Source organism: Quercus suber, unplaced genomic scaffold, assembly GCF_002906115.3.
Source record: "Quercus suber isolate HL8 unplaced genomic scaffold, Cork oak 2.0 scaffold_487, whole genome shotgun sequence".
Taxonomy (NCBI): domain Eukaryota; kingdom Viridiplantae; phylum Streptophyta; class Magnoliopsida; order Fagales; family Fagaceae; genus Quercus; species Quercus suber.
The window spans coordinates 53,167-76,157 of NW_027069937.1; the positions used below are offsets into that span (position 1 = coordinate 53,167).

Here is a 22,991-nt window from a genome sequence, read left to right on the forward strand (position 1 = left end):
AGAGGAGAAGAAAGGGAGGGGAAGGGAAAAAAGAAAAAGAAAGGGCTAGATTTTTACCATTGGGCCTCGTTTGGTGTAATTGCCTAATTGGTGGTTCCTAACTACTTTAGCAGAAATTGTAAAGAGAATGGAAAATGAGAAATGCAGATGGAACCTAACAATGTTATTGAACTAAGTCTATTTTTTGCAAAATGCATTTCACTTTATTGAAAACTGTGAAATGGATTTGAGTATTGATGCCAAACACAGAATCTTATGGCCATACAGAGATTCAATTTTTATAAACAAAATAAAAAGGAAAACAGGAAAAGAAGAAGGCAGTCCACACCAATGCATCAATCACATAGCTTTGAATTGAACAAGGAGAAGTGCTATTTTCCATGGAAGTCGATGCTCTATATCAGATAACTGAGTTACACCAGGAAAACCTAGCTACCCGTGCAGTTCAAACTACAAAATTTAGTGCTAGAGGTATGTCCTGCCTTTGTCTCGGTTATCTACCTGTGCCAAGAAAGCTTTCTTCCACCCTCTCGCATAATCTCATAGGCAAGTTTATATTTTTCAAGAGATGCTGAACCAGCCTCTATGTATTTACATGCTGTTTCTCTTAAACTCCATAGCATCAAAGCTTTAAGTTCTTGGGAGGTTCCCACTGATTCAGCATCACCAACAGTACCATACTCGGCATTTCTTGTCCATCGATGTAAGATGTAGTGAGATGGTACCTCTCTTATTTCTAATATTTGGAAAACTCTCAAAGCATGTCTACACAGCACGCCTTCAAATTCAAACATTTGACAGCTACAGCTCACATTGAGATTGGATGCACAAAATGTAACTATATTTTTCTCATTATCATTCCCACACTTACGCAACAAATATCTACTGTTCGCCCCTTCTTCATAAATCTTAAATCCAAGATAACTATAGCTTTGTAAAAGCTCCTTTTGAAATATCTTAAACACCGTAAGTGTATATAACCTTCTACATTGTTCTTCCACTGGTTCCTTTGTCTGCAAAAAGGCCTGCAAGTTATAAGTGTCAAAGTCCTCTTTTCTCTCTTCTTCACGACGTTGCTCAAGACCTCTTTCATATCGTGAAACAAACTCTAAGATCGGTGTTTGGGCATTCAAAAGTGTGCCAAAGAATGAATCAATGCTTTCATTCATGGAGATGCCAGCAAAAAATGTGGCCCGTAAGTACAGTGGTACCCAACTTGCACGGCTTTCAAACATTTCTTTCAGCCATACATTCTCCTTCAAACCATATCTGCTGAGAAGGGCATTCCATGCTATATCAAATTCATCAGCTGTCTGACTATGAAGAGTGCACTTTTCATATTCACATTTAAAACCATTATCCATTGAACTGAGAAACTCCCGTTCTTTTGCCTTAATTTGCCACAATGAAAAACGGTGATGAGTCCCAGGGAAGACTTCGGCTATTGCTTGTCGGATGGCCTTGTCTTCATCAGCTATTATTGACAATGGATGCCGCCCAGACATTGCCCTAAGCCAAGTTTTAAATAACCAAGTGTAAGACTCCTGAGATTCATCAGCAATAAGAGCACACCCAAGAAGCACCGGTTGCTTATGGTGGTTCACTCCAACAAAAGTAGCAAAAGGAACCAAATACACACTATTTTTGTAAGAAGTATCTAGAACAATCGCATCACCAAACTGACTGCAAGAATATCTAGATCTCCCATCGGCCCAGAAAATACTCATGCAATTTCCATCATTAACCTCTACTGCATGAAAGAATCCTGTATCTTCTGCCTGTTTGCTTTGAAAATACTCAAAAAGCACATGATACCAATCACTCCGATTGTGTTTTTCTCGCCATCTTTTTACAAGGTTTTTGTTATATTTGGTAACTAAATCTTTATTTTGCAAACCACCATTTACCTCCTCTATGAATCTATTTGAAGCATTCAAACTGCCTTTATGAGTTTCCATTTGAGTCCCAAGACCATGATTATGATCTTCCCGAAGACGGTCCACTACCCATGTTCCAGATTCTTGTCTCTTGATCCGCATATATGCCCCACAACCTACTCTTGATGGGTGCTGAAACCCTTCCTTTGAGCAAACAAATCGCCTGGATGAAATTGACCCATCATGCCTCGAGCGAAACAGTTGACCAATTCGAACTCTAAATCCTTTATTTGCTCCATACGAATGATACAATTGGTATGCTTCATTAGCTGAATTAAACACTAGACCCAAAAAAGGTTGAACTTTGGATTGTCCATCATCTCCATCCCTTTTAACACGTTTAACATTAATAACACCAGATGGGCACGGCCGTCTATCCTCTACATCCTCAAGCAATTTGACTTTTGACCTCTGGGTTACATCAGCCAATGATTTCTTAACTACAGGTGGCTTTGACTGCATAACGGGAGTGGGGTTTTCACCTGTAGATTCAAGATCATGATTGTGATCCTTGAAAAAGTGGTCAATGACCCACTTCCCAGCAGCATTTCTTTGTACCCTTATGAATGCCGGACAGCCAGTTCGCGAATTGGTCTGAAACCCCTCCTTTGAGCAAACAAATCTTCGAGAGGAAACTGACCCATCAGTTCTCGATCGATAGAGCTGACCTGTCCGAATCTTAAAGCCCATACGCTTTGCATATAGACTGTAACACTCACGTGCATCATCTGACGAATCAAACTCTAACCCCACTTGGGGTTCAAGTCTAGACCCTCCATCCTCCCCATTGACATTGTCTATTGCACATATCATACCTACTGGCTTTGCCTTTATGACCATGTTCCCACACTCTTCGCTATTCGGATCAGTATTTGAACTGCATTGGTATGAAAATAAACATCATGTGCTGTAAATTTACACATCAAACATTTAGCAAACTGAGAATACTTTCACATTGAAAAAAATTTAAACCAATACCACAATTAATTTGCAACTTAATAATTGACTTTCACGTGCATCATCCACCAAATCAAATCGAATGCTAACTTTCACATTGCTATTCAAAATTAAAAATCTACTTGTATTCTACTATACAAAGGAAGGAAAAACAATTTCACTATGACCTCATACCACAATCAATTTGCAGCTTAATAACTAATATAGTTAAAAGACGGAGGAGAGCTTTATAGAAAAGCTACTCAGAAAATTCATCAAATTTACTTGATTGTAAACACTGAAATGGAAATGAAATAAAATTTGAACCCATTCCTCAGCTGAACACAGAAGAAATTTTCACAGGGAGGAACAAAAAAGTACAGACAGAGTGCTTCAATTTACTTTCTTCCTTTGTTTCTTTCTTGGCTAAAATTCAATGCACTCCCTTGACTTTTACCTTAATCGTCCAATTAGTTCCTGAGGTCTAATTTTTTGTTAATTTAATTAGTCCCTCACTTTGTCAAAATGAGTCAATTTGGTCAAATGGCACCATTTACTAATTTTACAATTGAAGTAAAAGTCAATTTCATTCTTTCTTTTTTCTCATTTCCATTTTACTCTGTGCGTGTTAGAGGGTCTTAAATAGAGAAAAAATTACAATTTTCAATCTACATTTTCTCAGCAACCAAACAAAGGATTACACAACCAAACTCCCCCCCCCCCAAAAAAAAAAAAAAAAAAAAAAGACAATACCCAATACAGAAAAATAGCTACCCAACAACAAAGATACTGTGACAATCAATCAGAAATAACAAAATGAGAAGTCAACGCAATATAATCGGATTGGATTAGATAACAAAAAAATCAAAGTTAGGGCTTTTATCACTATAATTATTATCAAAATTGAAACTTTTTGATTGGTTTACCTTCGTAAGTTGGTGAAGTGGCTGGAGCTCGATTACTTGCTCATAAACAAGGCCAGGGGATCAAATCCCAGAAGATATTTTTTGGGATTTGGGGTGTTAGATTAACATTTTGGCGGGAATTTGCTGGTAAGGTTTATAGGGTCGAGAAATGAGAGAAAAACTGTGTGTGAGAGAGAGAGAGGCTGGGGTCGCTTTGGTTTTGTGATATATACTGAGATATGTAATCTGAGTTGAGAAAAGGGTTTTCTTTTGTGTCTTGATGGGTACAAATTAGGAAAGGAAAAGAGGGTTGAAAGTTTGGTTCTCTTGTCATGGTTAGATTAGCTGTTGGTTGACCTTAAATTGGACCCACATGGGTCCAATGTTAGTGACATCGAAATATTTTATGTTGGTGACATCATTTTGGTCATACGATGGATAAGCGAATGGATGACAAAGTTAAAAATGATGGGGTAAAAAAAATGAGAGGAAGGAGAAGGTACTTTTCTTCATCTTATGTGTTTTTTACATTTTTAGAAAACATAAAAAGGTGAGAGGACATAAAAGTACTGGTGTATCTTTCCTTCATTTGGACCAAAAAAAATAGGAGTTTTTTTTTTTTTTTTAAATGAGAAACAAAAAAAGGGAAAATCTGAAAAGGAATATATGACAATTCACTATGTATATATCTAATTATCTATCATGCGCCCTGAGAGGGGTTGCCTAGTGGTTAGAATCCATGAATCGATTTGTGGTCCCTAGTTTGAGCTCGGGCGAGTACGTGAGAAGGAATTTGGGTATTCATGCTGAGGAGCCTCTAATTACCAGCTTTCTTAAGGTCTTAGGATGAGGTCTATAGTCACCTCAGACCGCAGTAGTTATGACTCAATCTAACATTCTCTAACGAGGGGTGCCCCTATGGTCACGCCCAATGAGGTGAGTCACAATGGTCGCTCCTGCCCTCCTTTAGTTCATTAAAAAAAAAATTATCTACCACACAATAAATAATTTTTTAACATTTTTCAAAATGGAAAAAAAGTTTTTTCCCTTGGTGTAGGTGATTTATAAAATCATCAAGGTGTATTTTTAATTGACTCTCAAAATATTTATATGTGATCTTAATATAAATCATATAACTTCATTCAAAAAATATATATATAAATCATATCACTTATTTAAACAATATATGTATATGCTTTTATGAGTCATTATATCTTATCTCAATTCTTCCCCCCCCCAAAAAAAATAATAATCTTATCTCAATCCGGCAAATATTTCTCTAAATTAGTTTAGAGAAAACTTTGTCCTTTCAAAATATAAGTAAAATAATAATCTTTATCTCCCATATTTTTCTCTCTCTTTTTCACACAATTTAGGGGGACTAAATTTCATGAGTTAGTGGAGAAAACAACTTTCACCCCATCTTCTATCATCTTTCTTTTCTCTTCTACCAAACAATATAAAATACTAATATTTCTTCCTCTTTTTTTCTTTTCCACTTTCATAAATCAGTCCAACTAAATATACCTCTGAACTTATCATATGATTAAAAATACACATGATAATTACTTTGATAAAATTTCCTTGAAATCAATTTTGAATAGAAATGTGAAAGTATGTCCATTTTATAATTAAGTATTTTATATTTATTCAAATTAATTAACAACAAAATTGATAAAACAATTCCTCTTATAAATCTTCCACATTATTTATGAAAGAGTTCAACTAATAAATGTATAAGTGTTTTGGGTTATTTTAAAAATAGTGGATGTGGGACTTACACTTCACATACTCTTCTCATTTTTCAAATGATTTTTTTTAATGCTAGGGGGAAAACAAATAAATAAATAAATAACTTCTTGAGATGCTTATGGCCAAACCACTTCTTAAGCCAATGTTTGCAACCGATAAGATTATAGTTCTAAGCCCCAGTTTGATAGAGAGGATAGAAAAAACATTGAAAAATAGAAAATAAATAAATAAATAAAGTATCTACTCCATTACTACTAGGATTTTTTTTTTTTTTAAAGAATTACTACCAAGAACAACATAGATGAATAATAGAGATGGACAAAGTTTTCAAACTAAAACAATTTTATAAGTTTGGGACTTTAATTAACAATATAAAATTTTGGTACCAAGTAAACATGATATAAACTGTAGGCCAAAACATGGCATAAATTTGGGACAAAATTTTATGTAATTTACCTTTTTTCTTACAGTTGGAGCTCAAAAAACAGCATCTATACAAGTTTTATATAAAACACCAACATAAACAGTATTTTATTCATCATGCGGGAAGAAATGAATTTAAAAAATAAATTCATTGCTTCATGAAAATAAACACTATTTCAATTTTTAAAAGCCTTTTCTTCTTGTATGATTCAAATCGAGGATTCCACGCAAGATCGATAAAGCTCAAAAACATTACTGTAATTCATAGCCTTTAACTAATAATCAAAAGAAATTAAATTTTGTGTCCTATATGTAATATTAAAAGTATTATTAACATTAAATTTTGTGTTGCATTTTTTATTTATTAAAAAAGATAGAAATTTTGTGTTGTATTGTTATTTGGCGTAAATACACTTTTGGTCCCTAAATTTTGGGCAATTTCTTGTTTTGGTCCCTAAACTGATTTTGCTCCTATGTCAGTTCTTGATTTTTTAAAATCGTTTTTTAAAATAGTTCCTACCGTCAACCAGGTCACGAAATAAGCTGAGGTGGCAAACGAAAGTGCCAGGTGGCATGTTAGATCTGATGTGGCTAATAAAATAATAATAAAAAAAATTATTTGGCTTTTAAAAAATAACACATCAGCATTTTAATAATAAAAAATCCATGTCAGAAAATTTAAAAATAAAATAAAATAAAAAAACAAAACCTTAAATCTCATTAAATTAAATAATTAAATTTGTATTTTTTTAATTGCTTTTAATTTTTTTTTTTTGGGAAGAACATAAGAACATTTTCTTTCCTAACAGAACTAACACAATTAAACTCAACAAATTCTAACACAATCAACACCAAATTCTACAGCAAATCAAACCCATAAACTAAAAATAAAAATAAAATAAAATAATCTCCAACAAACCCAAAACTAGAAATTTTCTTAGGAAACAAACATAAAAAAATAAAAAATAAAAAATAAAAAAAACCCAAAAAATTCAACAAAGACCCATGCCTGAATCTCCATAGCTTTTTCAGTTTAAATCTGGGTTTCGTTTGGATCCGTGATTGACCGAAACTCCATCGGTGTTGGCGTTTTGTTTGGGTCATCTTGCTTCAACGGAATCACCTCCACCGTTGCCCCACTAGCCACAACCATAACCCACAGCAGCCACAACCCAATAACCTTCCTCTTCCACCACTTCTCAATCTGCAACCACCAACCACAACCAAATAAAAAAAAAAAAAAAAAAACCCACGAACCACAACCCACAGCCAAGGGTTGAAAGTTTTTTTTTTTTTTTTTTTTTTTTGAGAATCGAGGGTTGAAAGTTTGGTTCTCTTGTCATGGTTAGATTAGCTGTTGGTTGACCTTAAATTGGACCCACATGGGTCCAATGTTAGTGACATCGAAATATTTTATGTTGGTGACATCATTTTGGTCGTACGATGGAAAAATGAATCGATGACAAAGATAAAAATGATGGGGTAAAAAAAAAAAATGAGAGGAAGGAGAAGGTACTCTTTTTCATCTTATGTGTTTTTTAGAAAACGTAAAAAGGTGAGAGGACATTAAAGTACTGGTGTATCTTTCCTTCATTTGGACCAAAAAAGATAGGAGAGTTTTTTTTTTTTTTTTAATGAGAAACAAAAAAAAAAAATGGAAAAGCTAAAAAGGAATATATGACAATTCACTATGTATATATCTAATTATCTGTCATATGCTAGAGAGGGCTAGCCTAGTGGTTAGGATCTGTGAATCAGATTTGTGGTCCCTAATTCGAGCTCAGGCGAGTACGTGGGAAGGAATTTGGGTATTCTTGCTGAGGAGCCTCTGATTACTAACTTTTGCAAGGTCCTAGCGTGAGGTCTGTGGTCACTTCAGATCATAGTAACTATAGCTCAATTCAACATTCCCTAGCAAATGGTGCTCCTATGGCCACGTCCAAGGAGATGAGTCACAATGGTTGTCCCCGCTCCCCCTTTAGCTCATCAAAAAAAATTATCTATCATACAATAAATAATTTTTTAACATTTTTCAAAATGGAAAAAAAGTTTTATCCCTTGGTGTAGGTGATTTATAAAATCATCAAGGTGTATTTTTAATTGACTCTTAAAATATTTATATGTGATCTTAATATAAATCATATAACTTATTTAAACAATATATGTATATGCTTTTGTGGAGGAACGAATCTTTCCCTTAGAAGGTATTGTCTGCTTTGAGAATAAAATTTATAAGCATGAGCTCAAGTGGGGTGTACCCATCAAGAGAAAAGAAAGTTGATAGAAAATGGGGGTGAAAGTTGTTTTCTCCACTACCTCATGATGGGTACACCCCACTTGTGAGCTCATGCTTATACGCTGCGGGTGGGAGACGTCTCTCCTCAATATGGGATTAAGCAAATCCATGCGGATAGCATCGACCTCCTCGGCCCATTCCTAAAATGGACAATACCTTTTAAAGGAGAGATTCATTCCTCCACAAAAAGGATGGGGTGTACCCATTAAGTAGTGCTACAAGTGAGCAAGACCTAGCATCTGCACTTGCTAGTGCTGCTTGATGACACTCTTTTGCTTAGGCCCAGTGCTTAACGACGAAAGGGGAAGGTGGGGGTTTCCTCTTAAACCCCAAAAGACGCCTTTTTGTGGAGGAACGAATCTCTCCCTTAGAAGGTATTGTCCGTTTTGGGAATAAGTCGATGAGGCCGATGCCATCCACACGGATTTACTTAATCCCACATCGGAGAGAAACGCCTCTTACCTTCAGCTTATAAGCATGAGCTCACAAGTGGGGGTGTGCCCATCATGAGTTAGTGGAGAAAACAACTTTCACCCCCATTTTCTATTATCTTTCTTTTCTCTTGATGAGTACACCCCACTTGTGAGCTCATACTTATAAGCTAAGAGAGAGATTCGTTCCTCCACAGCTTTTATGAGTCATTATATCTTATCTCAATTCTTCTCCAAAAAATAGTAATAATATCTTATCTCTATCCGGCAAATATTTCTCTAAATTAGTCCAGAGAAAACTTCGTCCTTTCAAAATATAAGTAAAATAATAATCTTTATCTCCCATATTTTTCTCTCTCTTTTTCACACAATTTAGGGGGACTAAATTTCATGAGTTAGTGGAGAAAACAATTTTGACCCTCATTTTCTATCATCTTTCTTTTGTCTTCTACCAAACAAGATAAAATACTATTATTATTATTATTATTTTCTTTTCCACCCTTCATAAATCAGTCCAACTAAATATACCTTTGAACATATCATATGATTAAAAATACACATGATAATTACTTTGATAAAATTTCCTTGAAATCAATTTTGAATAGAAATGTGAAAATATGTCCATTTTATAATTAAGTATTTTATATTTATTCAAATTAATTAACACAAAATTGATAGAACAATTTCTCTTATAGATCTCCCACATTATTTATGAAAGAGTTCAACTAATAAATTTATAAGTGTTTTGGGTTATTTTAAAAATAGTGGATGTGGGACTTACACTTCACACACTCTTCTCATTTTTCAAATGATTTTTTTTTTTTAATGCTAGGGGGAAAACAAATAAATAACTTCTTGAGATGTTTATGGCCAAACCACTTCTTAAGCCAATGTTTGCAACCGATAAGATTATAGTTCTAAGCCCCAGTTTGATAGAGAGGATAGAAAAAACATTGAAAAATAGAAAATAAATAAATAAAGCATCTACTCCATTACTACTAGGATATATATATATATATATATATTTTAAAGAATTACTACCAAGAATAACATAAATGAATAATAGAGATGGACAAAGTTTTCAAACTAAAACAATTTTATAAGTTTGGGACTTTAATTAACAATATAAAAATTTTGGTACTAAATAAACATGGTATAAATTGTAGGCCAAAACATGGCATAAATTTGAGACAAAATTTTATGTAATTTAGCTTTTTATTACAGTTGGAGCTCAAAAAACAGCATTTATACAAATTTTATATAAAACACCAACATAAACAGTATTTTATTCATCATGAGGGAAGAAATGAATTTAAAAAATAAATGCATTACTTTATGAAAATAAACACCATTTCAATTTTCAAAAGCCTTTTCTTCTCATATAATTCAAATCGAGGATCCCACGCAAGATTGATAAAGCTCAAGTTAATTATATCGAAGATTGTAAAATTTTATTTATAACCCCCATAAGTTCAAAAACATTATTATAATTCATAACCTTTAACTAATAATCAAAAGAAATTAAATTTTGTGTTGCATTTTTTTATTTAAAAAGATAGAATTTTTGTGTTGTATTGTAATTTTCTTCATATTATGCTAGTAAAAAAAAGAAAAAAGAAAAGAAAAAGAAATTAAGCTTTAAAAAATTGAAACTAACGGCAATTTGCATTTGCAAACAACGGCGTATCCTTGCCTCTACTCTCTGGTCTCCTTCATCTTCTGCACCATCTTGTCCTAAACTTTCCAAAATTTTGAGCTTTGATGTGTTTTTGTTTTAGCTTCAATGGTTTTAAAAGACTTATTTTCAGTTCTGCAAATCTGCGCTAAGCATCAAAGTCCATGAATCCAGTAAGTACAATTTTAACTTTTTTCTTGTACTTGATTCAATCATTTTCAACACTATTAATTATATGCAAATACTTCAATTTTAGTGAAAACCCATTAATGAGAATCATAAAGATTGATACTTGATGATGGCTAGAGCTTCATCATCTATCTTAATTTTCATTCGCCAAAACCCTCGTACTTGCCAAAACCCTAACACCCAGATCCGAAATCTCACTTTTGAAACCAAAGATGGTGACTTTAAGCCAAACCCAATTCAGGAACCATCACAAAAAGCACAAAATGACTTCATAGAGATTGCCAAAGAGGTTTCTAGGATTACTCGAACAAAACCCAGATGGGAGCAGACATTGCTCTCTGATTTTCCTTCATTCAACTTCACTGATCCTCAGTTTTTCAATGAGTTGATAAGGAACCAAAACAATGTGCTTCTGTCACTCCGTTTCTTTCACTGGCTATGCTCTTTGAATGGTTTTTCGCCTGACCCTTTGTCGTTGAATGCGCTTTTTGATGCGCTTGTGGAGGCTAAGGCCTGCAATGCTGCCAAAAGTTTTATTGATTATACGAGGTTTAAGCCCGAGCCGGCTTCTTTGGAGCTTTACATTCAGTGTCTTTTTGAGGGTGGATTGGTTGAGGAAGCATTTGATGTGTTTGATAGATTGAGAGGGGTTGGAGTTTGCCCATCAATTGCGACTTGGAATTCGGCTTTGTTGGGTTGTCTTAAGGTTGGGAGGACTGATCTTGTTTGGAAATTGTATAAAGAGATGGTGGAATCCAGTGTTGTGGCAAAAGTTGATGTTGAGACTGTTGAGTATCTTATTCGAGCTTTTTGTGAAGATAACAAAGTTTCAAAAGGTTATGAACTTCTTCGGCAGGTTTTGGAAGATGGGTTAGACCCTGGGAATGCTGCTTTTAATGATTTGATATCTGGGTTTTGTAAGGAGAGGCAATATAGTAAGGTATCTGAACTACTTCACACAATGATTGCAAAGAACAGAGATCTGGATATTTTTACATATCAGGAAGTTATCAATGGGCTTTGCAAGCAACGGAAGCAGCTTGAGGCATTTCGGGTTTTCAATGATCTTAAGGACAGAGGATATGCCCCAGATAGGGTCATGTATACGACAATGATTCATGGTCTTTGCAAGATGGGATGGCTTGGGGATGCTAGGAAGCTGTGGTTTGAGATGATTCAGAAGGGGTTTATTCCAAATGAATACACATACAGTGCACTGATTCATGGGTATTTTAAGGTTGGTAATCTTGAAGAGGCAAGGAATCTGTACAAGGAGATGTTTAATAGAGGTTATAGAGAAACGACGGTGAGTTACAACATAATGATTGCAGGGTTGTGTTTGAATGGAAGGGTGAATGAAGCTCATGAGTTGTTTGAAGAAATGCCTCGAAAGGGTGTTGTTTGTGATGTGATCACATACAACACTCTGGTTCAAGGCTTTTGTAAGGAAGGGAAGATTGTTGAGAGTACAAACCTATTGAAAGAACTCCTTATGCAGGGTTTGCAGCCATCAACTTCCTCATTTTCCCCCCTTATTGAAAAGCTTTGTGAGGTGGGAGACATTCAAGAAGCAAAAAAGTTGTGGGATGATATGCAAAGTAGGGGTTTGCAACCAATCGTCTTTACTCGTGAGCATATCATTACTGGCTTATGCAACCAAGGTTATGCTGCAGAGGGAATGGATTGGTTATTAGCAATGCTGAAGTGTAAGCTTAAACCAAAGAAAGAAACTTTTGAGAGATTGATCCAATGTCTCTCACAAAGTGATAAGTGGGATGACATTTTACTTGTATTAGATGTTATGTTTAGGATAGGTTATACACTTAGAGAAGGCATATGCCATTCTTTGGTTAATAAACTTTGCAAAGGGAATTCCCATTTTGTTGAAACACATCTAGGGGAGATTGTAGAATAAAACTAATGCATCAGAGCTCTTCTGGATATGTTGTTTGTAATGTACTACCTCATTCATGATTGAATATATGGAGAGGATCAACTGGAGCTTTAGTAATGTTGGTAAACATCAACTTGAAGCATTGTATTTCATGGTAATTTGGTATATCATGAAGAAGTGATGACTATGATGAAGTTTAAGGCTGAAGTGCTGGTCTATATGGCAGATACTAGGGCCCAACTGATTTTTAAATTTGAATCATGCAAATAAGTGAATTTTTTTTTTTTTTAATTTCAGTAATTTATTTATTTTGTGTGCCTTTTGGTTCTATGAAAGATTTAAGCGAACCCTAACCAATAGTTGGGAAGTTAGTTGCTGCTATACCAACAGTGACGATACCAACAGGGGCTAGTCATCTCCTTAAGTTATTTGACCATGAATTTCTAGACACGTGCAATACTATCATGGTAAAAGTTAGTCGGGCAGCTAGCTGCAAGATGGAGACTAGACCTCTTGAGTCCTTGTCATTGGATTCAGAGTAAATGAGTAACAAATGGCTGCTTGCTGTGACCAAAGCATGTCCTCTTTTAAAGTTCTGAAGATACAATGTATTGATGTTACTGATGAGGCTTTGGAATCTATAGGCACTTGTTGTTTGTCACTGGAGTTACTGGTTTTATACAATTTGCAGAGATTTACTGATAGGTCAGTTACTCTCCATCTTGTGGGAATCTTCTATCAGTTTTACTTGTTGATTTCATCTTCAGTAGTTTCCTTTTGTCATGAGCACAAGAGCTTCTTGAGATTCATCAATTATTTCTTTACTTTCTCTATCTTTCATTCATATAAATACTTTATAAGCTTATGATGGAAAACTCAGTTCTGCCAATGTTTTTTTTTCACCTGTGGGGCCCTTCATCTGAGTTATCATAAGACTTTGATGTGTGTTTTCTATTATTCTTGGACACATTTATCTTTTAAAGTAGTTGGAATTATTAATGAAGTTGAGCGAGTCTTTGTTGTATCATTGGTTCTAATTGGCCTCATTGTGCTGTCTATTCCTTTATTCCCACTTAGAATCTCTTTGCTTATTTTCTTCGATGTACACATTTTAGGGGTCTAGGTGGTATTGGCAACGGTTGTAAGAAGTTAAAAAATCTTTGTCTTAGTGATTGCTATTTCCTGAGTGACAAGGGTTTGGAAGCAATTGCAACTGGTTGCAAGGAGCTTACACATCTCAAAGTTAGCGGGTGCCATAATATCAGAACTTTGGGACTGGAATCTATTGGAAAATATTGCCAGTACCTTTCTCTCCCAACTTAATCTTAATAACTTCGGTCTGTAGTTATGATATTGTGTGCATTGATTAAAGTCATGTTTGGGTCACAGCATCACACAAGCTACTAGCCTCCTTGCTCTTGAGCTGTTCAAGGATTCCATTAAGCAACCTGCTTTTACTAACCTGCTAAAAGTATTTAATATTGTTGCATCGATATTTTTGAAAAGTTACATTTCAAAGTTCTGACACTTTCTTTCTAAAACTTATGCTTCCAAGTTCTTTCAAGAGATGGATATTCATCTGTCTTCTGCAGTAGTATCCTTTGTAAAATGTTTTCCACTTAACTTAGTGATCGAGGAAAATATTAAATTCATCAATTCGAATGTTATCGAATATGCATAAAAGTATCATGCCTTCCTCTCAGTCAAGTTTTTGGATGGATTTAGTCACATGTTCCTTGCATTTTGTAAATAAGTTCTGCTTGAATTCTGCTTAATTTGTAGTTTATTTCTTGCATTTTAGATGGATCAAAGCTAGTTACCTTTTCTTGGCTTGTGGCTAAATATGTAACATATGTTTGACACCATCTGTAGATACTGTTGTGATTACATTAATCTTAGCTCTGAAAATGTGTGGAGGCAACTCACTGAGTTAGCACCTGTTATTTTGCCAAAGGATAGGTAACAATGCCCTTTCCCAAGTTGGAAGGAGCTGTAACTTTGCAAGCTCCTCACTTGGTAGATTTTTCTGGTGTAGGAGATGAAAGCATTTATGGTATAGCTCTCATGATTAGTTCTTGTATTGATTATTTTGCCAAATAAATTCTGACTAATTTGCCAAAATTTTCATTATTATTCAAATTATTACTTGCATTTATTATACTTTCAAATTTATAATTTGTTCCTGATTCATTGGATGGTTGTTCTCACAAAAAATAGTTGGATTTAAATGCTTAATGAAGGTATGAACTTTGAGCTTAGTCAGTCGATTTTGTGTGCATAAAACTTCTAGCTTTAAGATGGCCACGTTGCTTGTGTAGGCTCTAAAGTTGAGTGCCTCACTGAGGTATCTTGCCTTAGAGCCTCTAAAGCGCCTTGCTCGGCCACCTAGGCGAGTGCCCGCCTTGCCTTTGACTACCATGGGCTGTGATATGTCCTCTTTATTATCGTAAAAAATGTCTATCTAGAGTTGGGGGCAAAACAATAGTCTGTGCTTTGCTTCTTTCAATATCAGTCCGAAATTTTGCAGTGCCCTGCTTTTACACTATATCTTGATCGAGTGTTTAAAATCTTCTATTTTGGATTTCAAAGAGTTAGAAATGTTATAAAATGTAGGAAACAAGGGAATTTTCTCTTTTTTTAACACTAGGGTTGGATCTGAGGCCCTTATTGCCATTGGTCAGGGTTGCTGGCTACATCATCTTAAAATATCAGTGGCTGCCACCAAATTGGAGATGTGTGAATAATAGGCATTGCAAGAGGCTGAGCCCCAACTCTGTTCCTTAGATGTAAGTGTGCTCCTGGTGCATTCTCTCTCTCTCTCTCCATTCTTGGTTTATGCTTTGCTGTATATGTGTCAAGTGCCCTGCTCTAAACATATTGCTATATTGATGTGCTCATACCAACTAAAAAGATGGATGGAAAACTTTGTATGAGGTTGAAAACATACAATACTGTAATATGATTTCAAAGTAGGGTCTGCAACCATTCGTCTGTACTCATGAGCATATCATCACTGGCTTATACAACCAAGGTTATGCTGCAGAGGGAATGGATTGGTTATTAGCAATGCTGAAGTTTAAGCTTAAACCGAAGAAAGAAACTTTTGAGAGACTGGTCCAATGTCTCTCACAAAGTGATAAGTGGGATGACATTTTACTTGTATTAGATGTTATGTTTAGGATAGGTTATACACTTAGAGAAGGTTTATGCCATTCTTTGGTTAATAAACTTTGCAAAGAGAATTCTCATTTTGTTGAAACACATCTAGGGGAGATTGTGGAATAAAACTAATGCATCAGAGCTCTTCTGGATATGTTGTTTGTAATGTACTACCTCATTCATGATTGAATATATGGAGATGATCAACTGGAGCTTTATTAATGATGGCAAACCTAAACTTCAACTTGAAGCATTGAATTTCATATTAATTTGGTATATCATGAAGAATTGATGACTATGATGAAGTTTAAGGCTGAAGTGCTGATCGATACGGCAGATACTAGGGCCCAACTGATTTTTAAATTTGAATCATGCAAATAAGTGATTTCTTTTTTAATTTCAATTTTTTTATTTTTTATTTATTTATTTATTTTTTTTTTATGTGCCTTTTGGTGCTATGAAAGATTTAAGCGAACTCTAACTAATAGTTGGGAAGTTTGTCACTGCTATACCAGCAGTGATGATATCAACAGGGGCTAGTCATCTCCTTAAGTTAGTTGACCATGAATTTCTAGATACATGCAATACTATCATGGTGAAAGTTAGTTAGGCAGCTAGCTGCAAGATGGAGACTAGACCTCTTGAGACCTTGTCATTGGATTCAGAGTACATGAGTAACAAAGGGCTGCTTGCTGTGACCAAAGGATGTCCTCTTTTAAAGTTCTGAAGACACAATGTATTGATGTTAGCGATGAGGCTTTGGAAGCTGTAGGCACTTCTTGTTTGTTGCTAGAGTTACTGGTTATATACAATTTGCAGAGATTTACTGATAGGTCAGTTACCCTCCATCTTATGGGAATCTTCTATCAGTTTTACTTGTTGATTTCATCTTCAGGAGTTTCCTTTTGTCATGAGCACTAGAGCTTCTTGAGACTCATCATTTATTTCTTTACTTTCTCTATCTGTCATTCATACAAATACTTTTTTTTTTTTTTTAAGTATTCATATAAATACTTTATAAGCTTATGATGGAACTCAGTTCTGCCAATTGTTGTTTGTAGATTTTTTTTTTTTTTTTTGGTGGGGCCCTTCATCTGAGTTATCATAAGACTTTGATGTGTGTTTCTATAATTCTTGGACGCATTTATCTTTTATAGTTGTTGGAATTATTGATGAAGTTGAGCGAGTCTTTGTTGTATCATCAGTTCTAATTGACCTCATTGTGCTGTCTATTCCTTTACTCCCACTTAGAATCTCTTTGCTTATTTTCTTCGACATACACATTTGAGAGGTTTAGGTGCTGTTGGCATTGATTGCTATTTCCTGAGTGACAAGGGTTTGGAAGCAATTGCAACTGGTTGCATGGAGCTTACACATCTCAAAATTAATGGGTGCCATAAGATCAGAACTTCGGGACTGGAATCTATTGGAAAATATTGCCAGTACCTCTCTCTCACAACTTAATCATAATAACTTCAGTCTGTAGTTATGATAATGTGTGCATTGATTGAAAGTCATGCTTGGGTCACACTATCACACAAGCAACTAGCTTTCTTGCTCTTGAGCTGTACAAGGATTCCATTAAGCAACCTGCTTTTACTAACCTGCTAGAAGTATTTAATATTATTGCATTGATATTTTTGAAAAGTTACATTCAAAGTTCCGGAACTTTCTTTTTGATACTTATGCTTCCAAGTTCTTTCAAGAGATGGATATTCATCTGTCTTCTGCAGTAGTAGCCTTTGTAACATGTTTTCCACTTAACTTAGTGAGTGAGGAAAATATTAAATTCATCAATTCGAATGTTATTGAATATGCAAAAAAGTATCATGCCTTCCTCTCAGTCAAGGTTTTGGATGGATTTAGTCACATGTTCCTTGCATTTTATAAATAAGTTCTGCTTGAATTCTGCTTAATTTGAAGTTTATTTCTTGCATTTTTGGATCAAAGCTAGTTACCTTTTTTTGGTTTGTGGCTAAATATGTAACATATGTTTGATACCATCTGTAGATACTTTTGTGATTACGTTAATCTTAGCTCTGAAAATGTCGAGGCAACTCACTGATTTAGCGCCTGTTATTTTGCCAAAGGATAGGTAACAATGCCCTTCCCGAAGTTGGAAGGAGCTGTAACTTCTTGCACGCTCCTCACTTGGTAGATTTCTCTGGCCTAGGAGGTGAAAGCATTTGCGATATAGCTCTCATGATTAGTTCTTGTATTGATTATTTTACCAAATAAATTCTGACAAATTTGCCAAAATTTTCATTATTATTCAAATTATTCCATGCATTTATTATACTTTCAAATTTATAATTTGTTCCTGATTCATTGGACGTTTGTTCTCACAAAAAATAGTTGGATTTAAATGTTTAACGAAGGCATGAACTTTGAGTTTAGTAAGTCGATTTTGTTTGCATAAAACTTCTATAGCCTAAAGGCAGCTGCGTTGCTCATGTAGGCTCTAAAGTCGAGTGCCTCACTGAAGGCACCTTGCCTTAGGTGTTTAAGGCGCCTTGCTTGGGCAGCTAGGTGAGTGCCTGGCTCGCCATTGACTACCATGGACTGTGATATGTCCTCTTTATTATCTAGAAAAATGTCTATCTAGAGTTGGGGGCAAAACAATATATGCTTTGCTTCTTTCAATATCAGTCTGAAATTTTGCAGTGCCCTGCTCTTACACTATATCTTGATTGAGTTTTTAAAATCTTCTGTTTTGGATTTCAAAGAGTTAGAAATGTTATAAAATGTAGGAAACAAGGGAATTTTCCCTTTTTTTAACACTAGGGTTGGAGCTGAGGCCCTTATTGCCATTGGTCAGGGTTGCTGACTACATCATCTAAAAATGTCAGCGGCTGCCACCAAATTGGAGATGTGTGAATAATAGTCATTGCAACAGGCTGCCCCAACTCTGTTCCTTAGATGTGCTCCTGGTGCGTTTACTCTCTCCATTCTTGGTTTATGTTTTTGCTGTGTATGTGTTATGTGCCCTGCTCTAAATATACTGTAATATCATATGGATGTGCTCATATAGTAGTGGTACAAACTAGAAAGATGGATGGAAAACTTTGAATGAGGTTTCAAACATACGATACTGTAATATGATTGCATTCATGGGCAAATTATAAACTCACTTGATTTTTTTATCAGGTCATTGCCCTCTGTACTTTAAGTAGGAAGAGAACTTTTATCTACATATTGGTGCAATTATAAAGTCTTTGGCTGCCAAAGGGCATGTGAGCAGCTGGCTGAGGCCCCCCAAAATTTAAAAAAATCATATGTATAAATAATATAGAAAATCTTAAATATGTATACTTATTAAAATATCAACCCGTTGGTGATGAAAATCTAATAGGACAGCCCCTCTTCTCCATCAACCTTGGCAATCCATTCCTTTGCATCCACATCACATTCCATAACCATTAATTTAATCTTTCATTTGCTTGTTGTTTGCAAGTGTTTTTATAGAAAAAATGGTAATGGTTTGTTAACAATTTTTGAAAAATTAACAATGCTACAAACAGAATAAATTTCACAATATTTCAAATTGACATATTATGATTAATGTAACATTATTTATGCACTGTGTATAGTACACAGTGGAAATTATATTTTGAAAACACGATTTTCATACCGAAAAGGTACGACAATGTATAACTCAGTGTGTCAACAATAATTAGCGTTTCTAACTTTTTATTACTATATATCAATCAGTCAATCACATCATGCCATCTAATAATTGATGTAGGACAAATTAGGAATTTGTCTACTGTTAGTTGTGGTGGGTTTAGGGTTAGGAAAGAAGAATAATTAGAGGGAGGTTAGGGCTGTTTAGGGGCTGTGTGAACAGTATCCGTGAACAGTAATCTTAGAAAGATGAAGAGAGTGAGAGAGAAGAGAGAAGAAGAAAGAAACAACAAAGGCCAATATGCCTATTGCTCAAAACACTCAATTTTATTAATCAACTCATTCTATTCTCATTGAAAACATTGAGCACAATATATATAAAGATTGTTACTTGTACTAGTAGTAATAGGATTAGGACTATTAATAAAACCTTATAAATACTAACTTGGACCCAAAGTAAATAAACCTAAGATACTTAAAACCCTAGAAGATTCTAGACTCAACTAAATTACCAAAATACCCTTAATTCGCAGAAAGTGCAGAGATTATAGATTCGCCCCTCAATATACTGACCATAACTAATAAAATAAAAACCCAAATTAAAAATTGTTTAAACCCTAAAAGGAGAAATTATAAGATCCACATGGTGGACAAGTAATGTGGTCTACCATTCCACTCAAAAACTGCCACTTGTTTAAAATTGTTAGTTAGAAATTTTTTTTAAACAGAAATTAATTACTGACTTAGTAATTTTAAAGAAGTGAAAGTTTTTTAGTGGAATGGTGGACAAGTGACGTGGTCCATCAGAGGACTTTATAATTTCTCCCCTAAAAGACTCATACTTAGACCATTAAAAGGGCACGTCTTTCACTTCAATTGAACTTCACACGAGGACCCAATAAAATAATTCTTGAATAGGCAAATTTGCAAAGTAATAGCATATTAATCTTCCATGACTCCATCGATAATCTATTAACTATATAAAAAGAGTGAATAGCCTTAGGAATAGTGTTTTTGGTTTGTTCAAGTCATACTGCTTTAGTGAGTCTAAACGGTGCGTTTCATTTTCAACTTAAGAGACAAACTCACAAACGCACTGTTTGTTTGAAGAAGTGAGGGAGTCTTGCAAGGAGAGGGGAGAGTAGATAAGAAGATTACTGTGCATAGTAAGTAAGGGAGAGAGACATGGGAAAGAGCAAGAACATTATAGTCGTCGATGATGAGGGGTGAAAGAGGATGGAAATGAGATGTACGGTCAGGTCAAGAGAAGAGGTGCAGAAACAGGTCAAAAGGTGAGACAGAGAGAGGGGGACGGACTAAGATTTAGAGGAACTCTAAATTCAGGTATTTATCTTGTTTTTTTTAAGAATCTGTTAGAATTATTGTTTGGGTTTTGAGATTTTGATTTTCCATATCTTTTCATGGAAAACCATATAATCTAGGCTTTTAATTGAGAGGAATTAATTACTTCCTTAATCAACAAAAGCTCTCTCTCTGTGTTGCCAATTGCGATTTTTCTCATCTCTTTCTCTCTCCCTTACCGTGTGTTTGGGTTTAAGTGGGGGAGCTAGAATTTTAGAGGCAGAAATTCTAGGTCTCTTCCACACTTACTCTATCAAAACTCACATTTTCAAGAAGGCAAAGGGCCGAGTTTTCAAAGAGAAACTCTGCAATGTCAACAATTATCAACCCAAAGACATTGAATTCTAATGTGAATGTAGAGAATTGACACATGAGAATACGTTTGTGCACTACAAATTTGATGCAGCTCATGTCCATGCTTATGAAATTATAGGTTTTCTTGTCTTATTCACTTAATTTGAGTGGCTGGTTAGAGATTCAAGTATAGTAAATTATGTGGGTGATAAAATCACGTCTAATATGGTGTTTTTTATTATTGAGTTTATGACTTTATGCTGAGGTTGTTGTATTATTGCAGAATTTGAGCAGCAAAAAACCTATAAAGGTGCAATTGGCTAGGGGTGGTCCAGGTAACTTTTTCATATATATATATATATATATATCTTTTGATAAATTTCACTTTTGATGATGGGAGAAATTTTATTAAGAATGATACCATATGCATATCCATTTTAAAAGAAATTTTGTTTAATCTGTTTCCATCCTGTTTTGGTTTCAAAGTTTTGCAACTAATAATTTGGCAAAGTAACTTTTGGATTAAGAATTTATAAATTGAATATAAGAGGCTAACCACGCTAATAAAGCTTAAACTATATGCCAGTAATTCAGCTAGAAGTTGCTCCTTGATGCAATGACTTTAGCATGTATTATAAATAACTTTAATGTTGGTACACTTGCTAGCTGTTCCCTTTGTACAATTTCATGTATTATATAAATAAGGGTTGGATATAAAGATCAATTATAATTTCTCTGTGATCGGAAAAAGAAATATTATTTCTAATGTATGCATTTGCAGGCTGCTTTCTTTGGGCATGGGTTCATGTATCATAAATAATAATGGTAGTGTAGATACTACAAATTTTGCACTTGCAGGCTATTCCTTCAAAAGACTTATACATGGAATTAATTAGTGTAGACATAAGCGCTAGAGCTTGGTTAGGACCATGAGTGATAAATTCTGGTTAAAAGATGATAAACCTTTTTTACATGATTAATCTTAGTTTGTTAAGTTTAGATATTCCAAACTGTTGTTTTGCTTTTGTTGCTGTTGTAGTTTTCATGTTCACTGTCCTTGGATATACTCATTTTGTTATGTTCTTTTTTATTCCTTTTCTTGCTTAAAAGGGTGTTTATTAAAAACTAAGTAAGCTAAACATTGTAGCTAGACGCATAAAATGTAACATGAAAAAGGAAGTATAACAAAATTTCTATTGTGAATGTTGCAGGTATTTGATGAAGGGCATTAATCGTAGCATATGGCATCATTCGTTTCAAAATTTTAATTCGACAATGTCTTAGCAAAACTCAATTGCTTATTGTCGAAATATAATATTTGTTATTATTTTTAGAACGTGCATCCACATTGGTGGATGCAAAAATTTGGCTATTTAGCTCCTACAAAAGTCACTTTATCTATTTTACATTTTCACTTTACAATACATCCAACATCAATGAATTTATATTTTTAGTTATTTGATTAAAATAATATAAAGAACTTATTAAAATAAAATAAAAAATATCCATTACAAAAACCTTTCAACCGGCACAACCACCTCCACCACCACCACTCCACCAGCCACAACACAGCCAAAATCAAACCCAACACAGCCATAATTACAACCACAAAGCACCGTGCCTCATCAAAACAGATCAGAAGTCACTGTGCCTCATCAAATCAGACCCACAAACCATCACCATCGTGACCCACCACTGAAACCCACTAAAAAAATTGGAAGCTACTGTGCCCACCGTGCCTCACCAAATTAGATCCAAACTATCGCCACTGTGACCCACCACTGAAATCCACTTAAACAGATCAGAAGCCACCGGAGATCAAGATGATACAAAGAGAGAAAAACAAAAGAAAACCAAAAAAAAAAAAAAAAAAAAGGAGGAGAAAAACAGCTAGTCTGAAGAGAAGATGAAGGAAAATAAAAAATTATTTAAATATTAGTACAGTATGAACAATAAATATAATATTATTATTATTTTTAACTATGAGCTATAGTGTGTAACTAAAAGTAGCTGTGCACTATAACTGTGAAACCAAAAAATATAACTTTAGCTCCCCTAATGTAGCCACATTTTGGTATTTAGTGCTACTAAATACCAAGTTTTTTAGCACCACC

The 22,991-nt window shown here is 34.6% G+C and overlaps 2 protein-coding genes and 1 long non-coding RNA gene across 4 annotated transcripts; 2 read left to right on the forward strand and 1 right to left on the reverse strand.

Moving 5' to 3' along the window:
* Positions 1-202: 202 nt before the first annotated feature.
* LOC112019748 (protein FAR1-RELATED SEQUENCE 7) lies at positions 203-4,097 on the reverse strand. Of its 2 annotated transcripts, none has more exons than XM_024052266.2 (2): positions 3,800-4,097; positions 203-2,814 (listed from the first exon to the last, which is right to left on the reverse strand). In XM_024052266.2, the coding sequence occupies exon 2, from the start codon at positions 2,775-2,777 to the stop codon at positions 498-500; it is 2,280 nt and encodes a 759-aa protein (XP_023908034.2). In that variant the 5' UTR covers positions 2,778-2,814; positions 3,800-4,097; the 3' UTR covers positions 203-497. The 2 variants fall into 2 exon arrangements, with proteins under 2 accessions (XP_023908034.2, XP_065619099.1); XM_065763027.1 differs by having other exon boundaries at positions 203-2,844.
* Positions 4,098-10,338: 6,241 nt separating this feature from the next.
* On the forward strand, positions 10,339-22,717 carry LOC136063118 (uncharacterized). The gene is made up of 5 exons (XR_010624825.1): positions 10,339-10,528; positions 13,083-13,143; positions 15,120-18,527; positions 21,161-21,212; positions 22,089-22,717. It is a non-coding gene; the product is annotated as an uncharacterized LOC136063118 (long non-coding RNA).
* Positions 10,528-12,559, forward strand: LOC112019774 (pentatricopeptide repeat-containing protein At5g18950). The gene has a single exon (XM_024052296.2). It carries the CDS (start codon positions 10,651-10,653, stop codon positions 12,457-12,459), a length of 1,809 nt encoding a protein of 602 aa, XP_023908064.2. The 5' UTR covers positions 10,528-10,650; the 3' UTR covers positions 12,460-12,559.
* Positions 22,718-22,991: the final 274 nt, after the last annotated feature.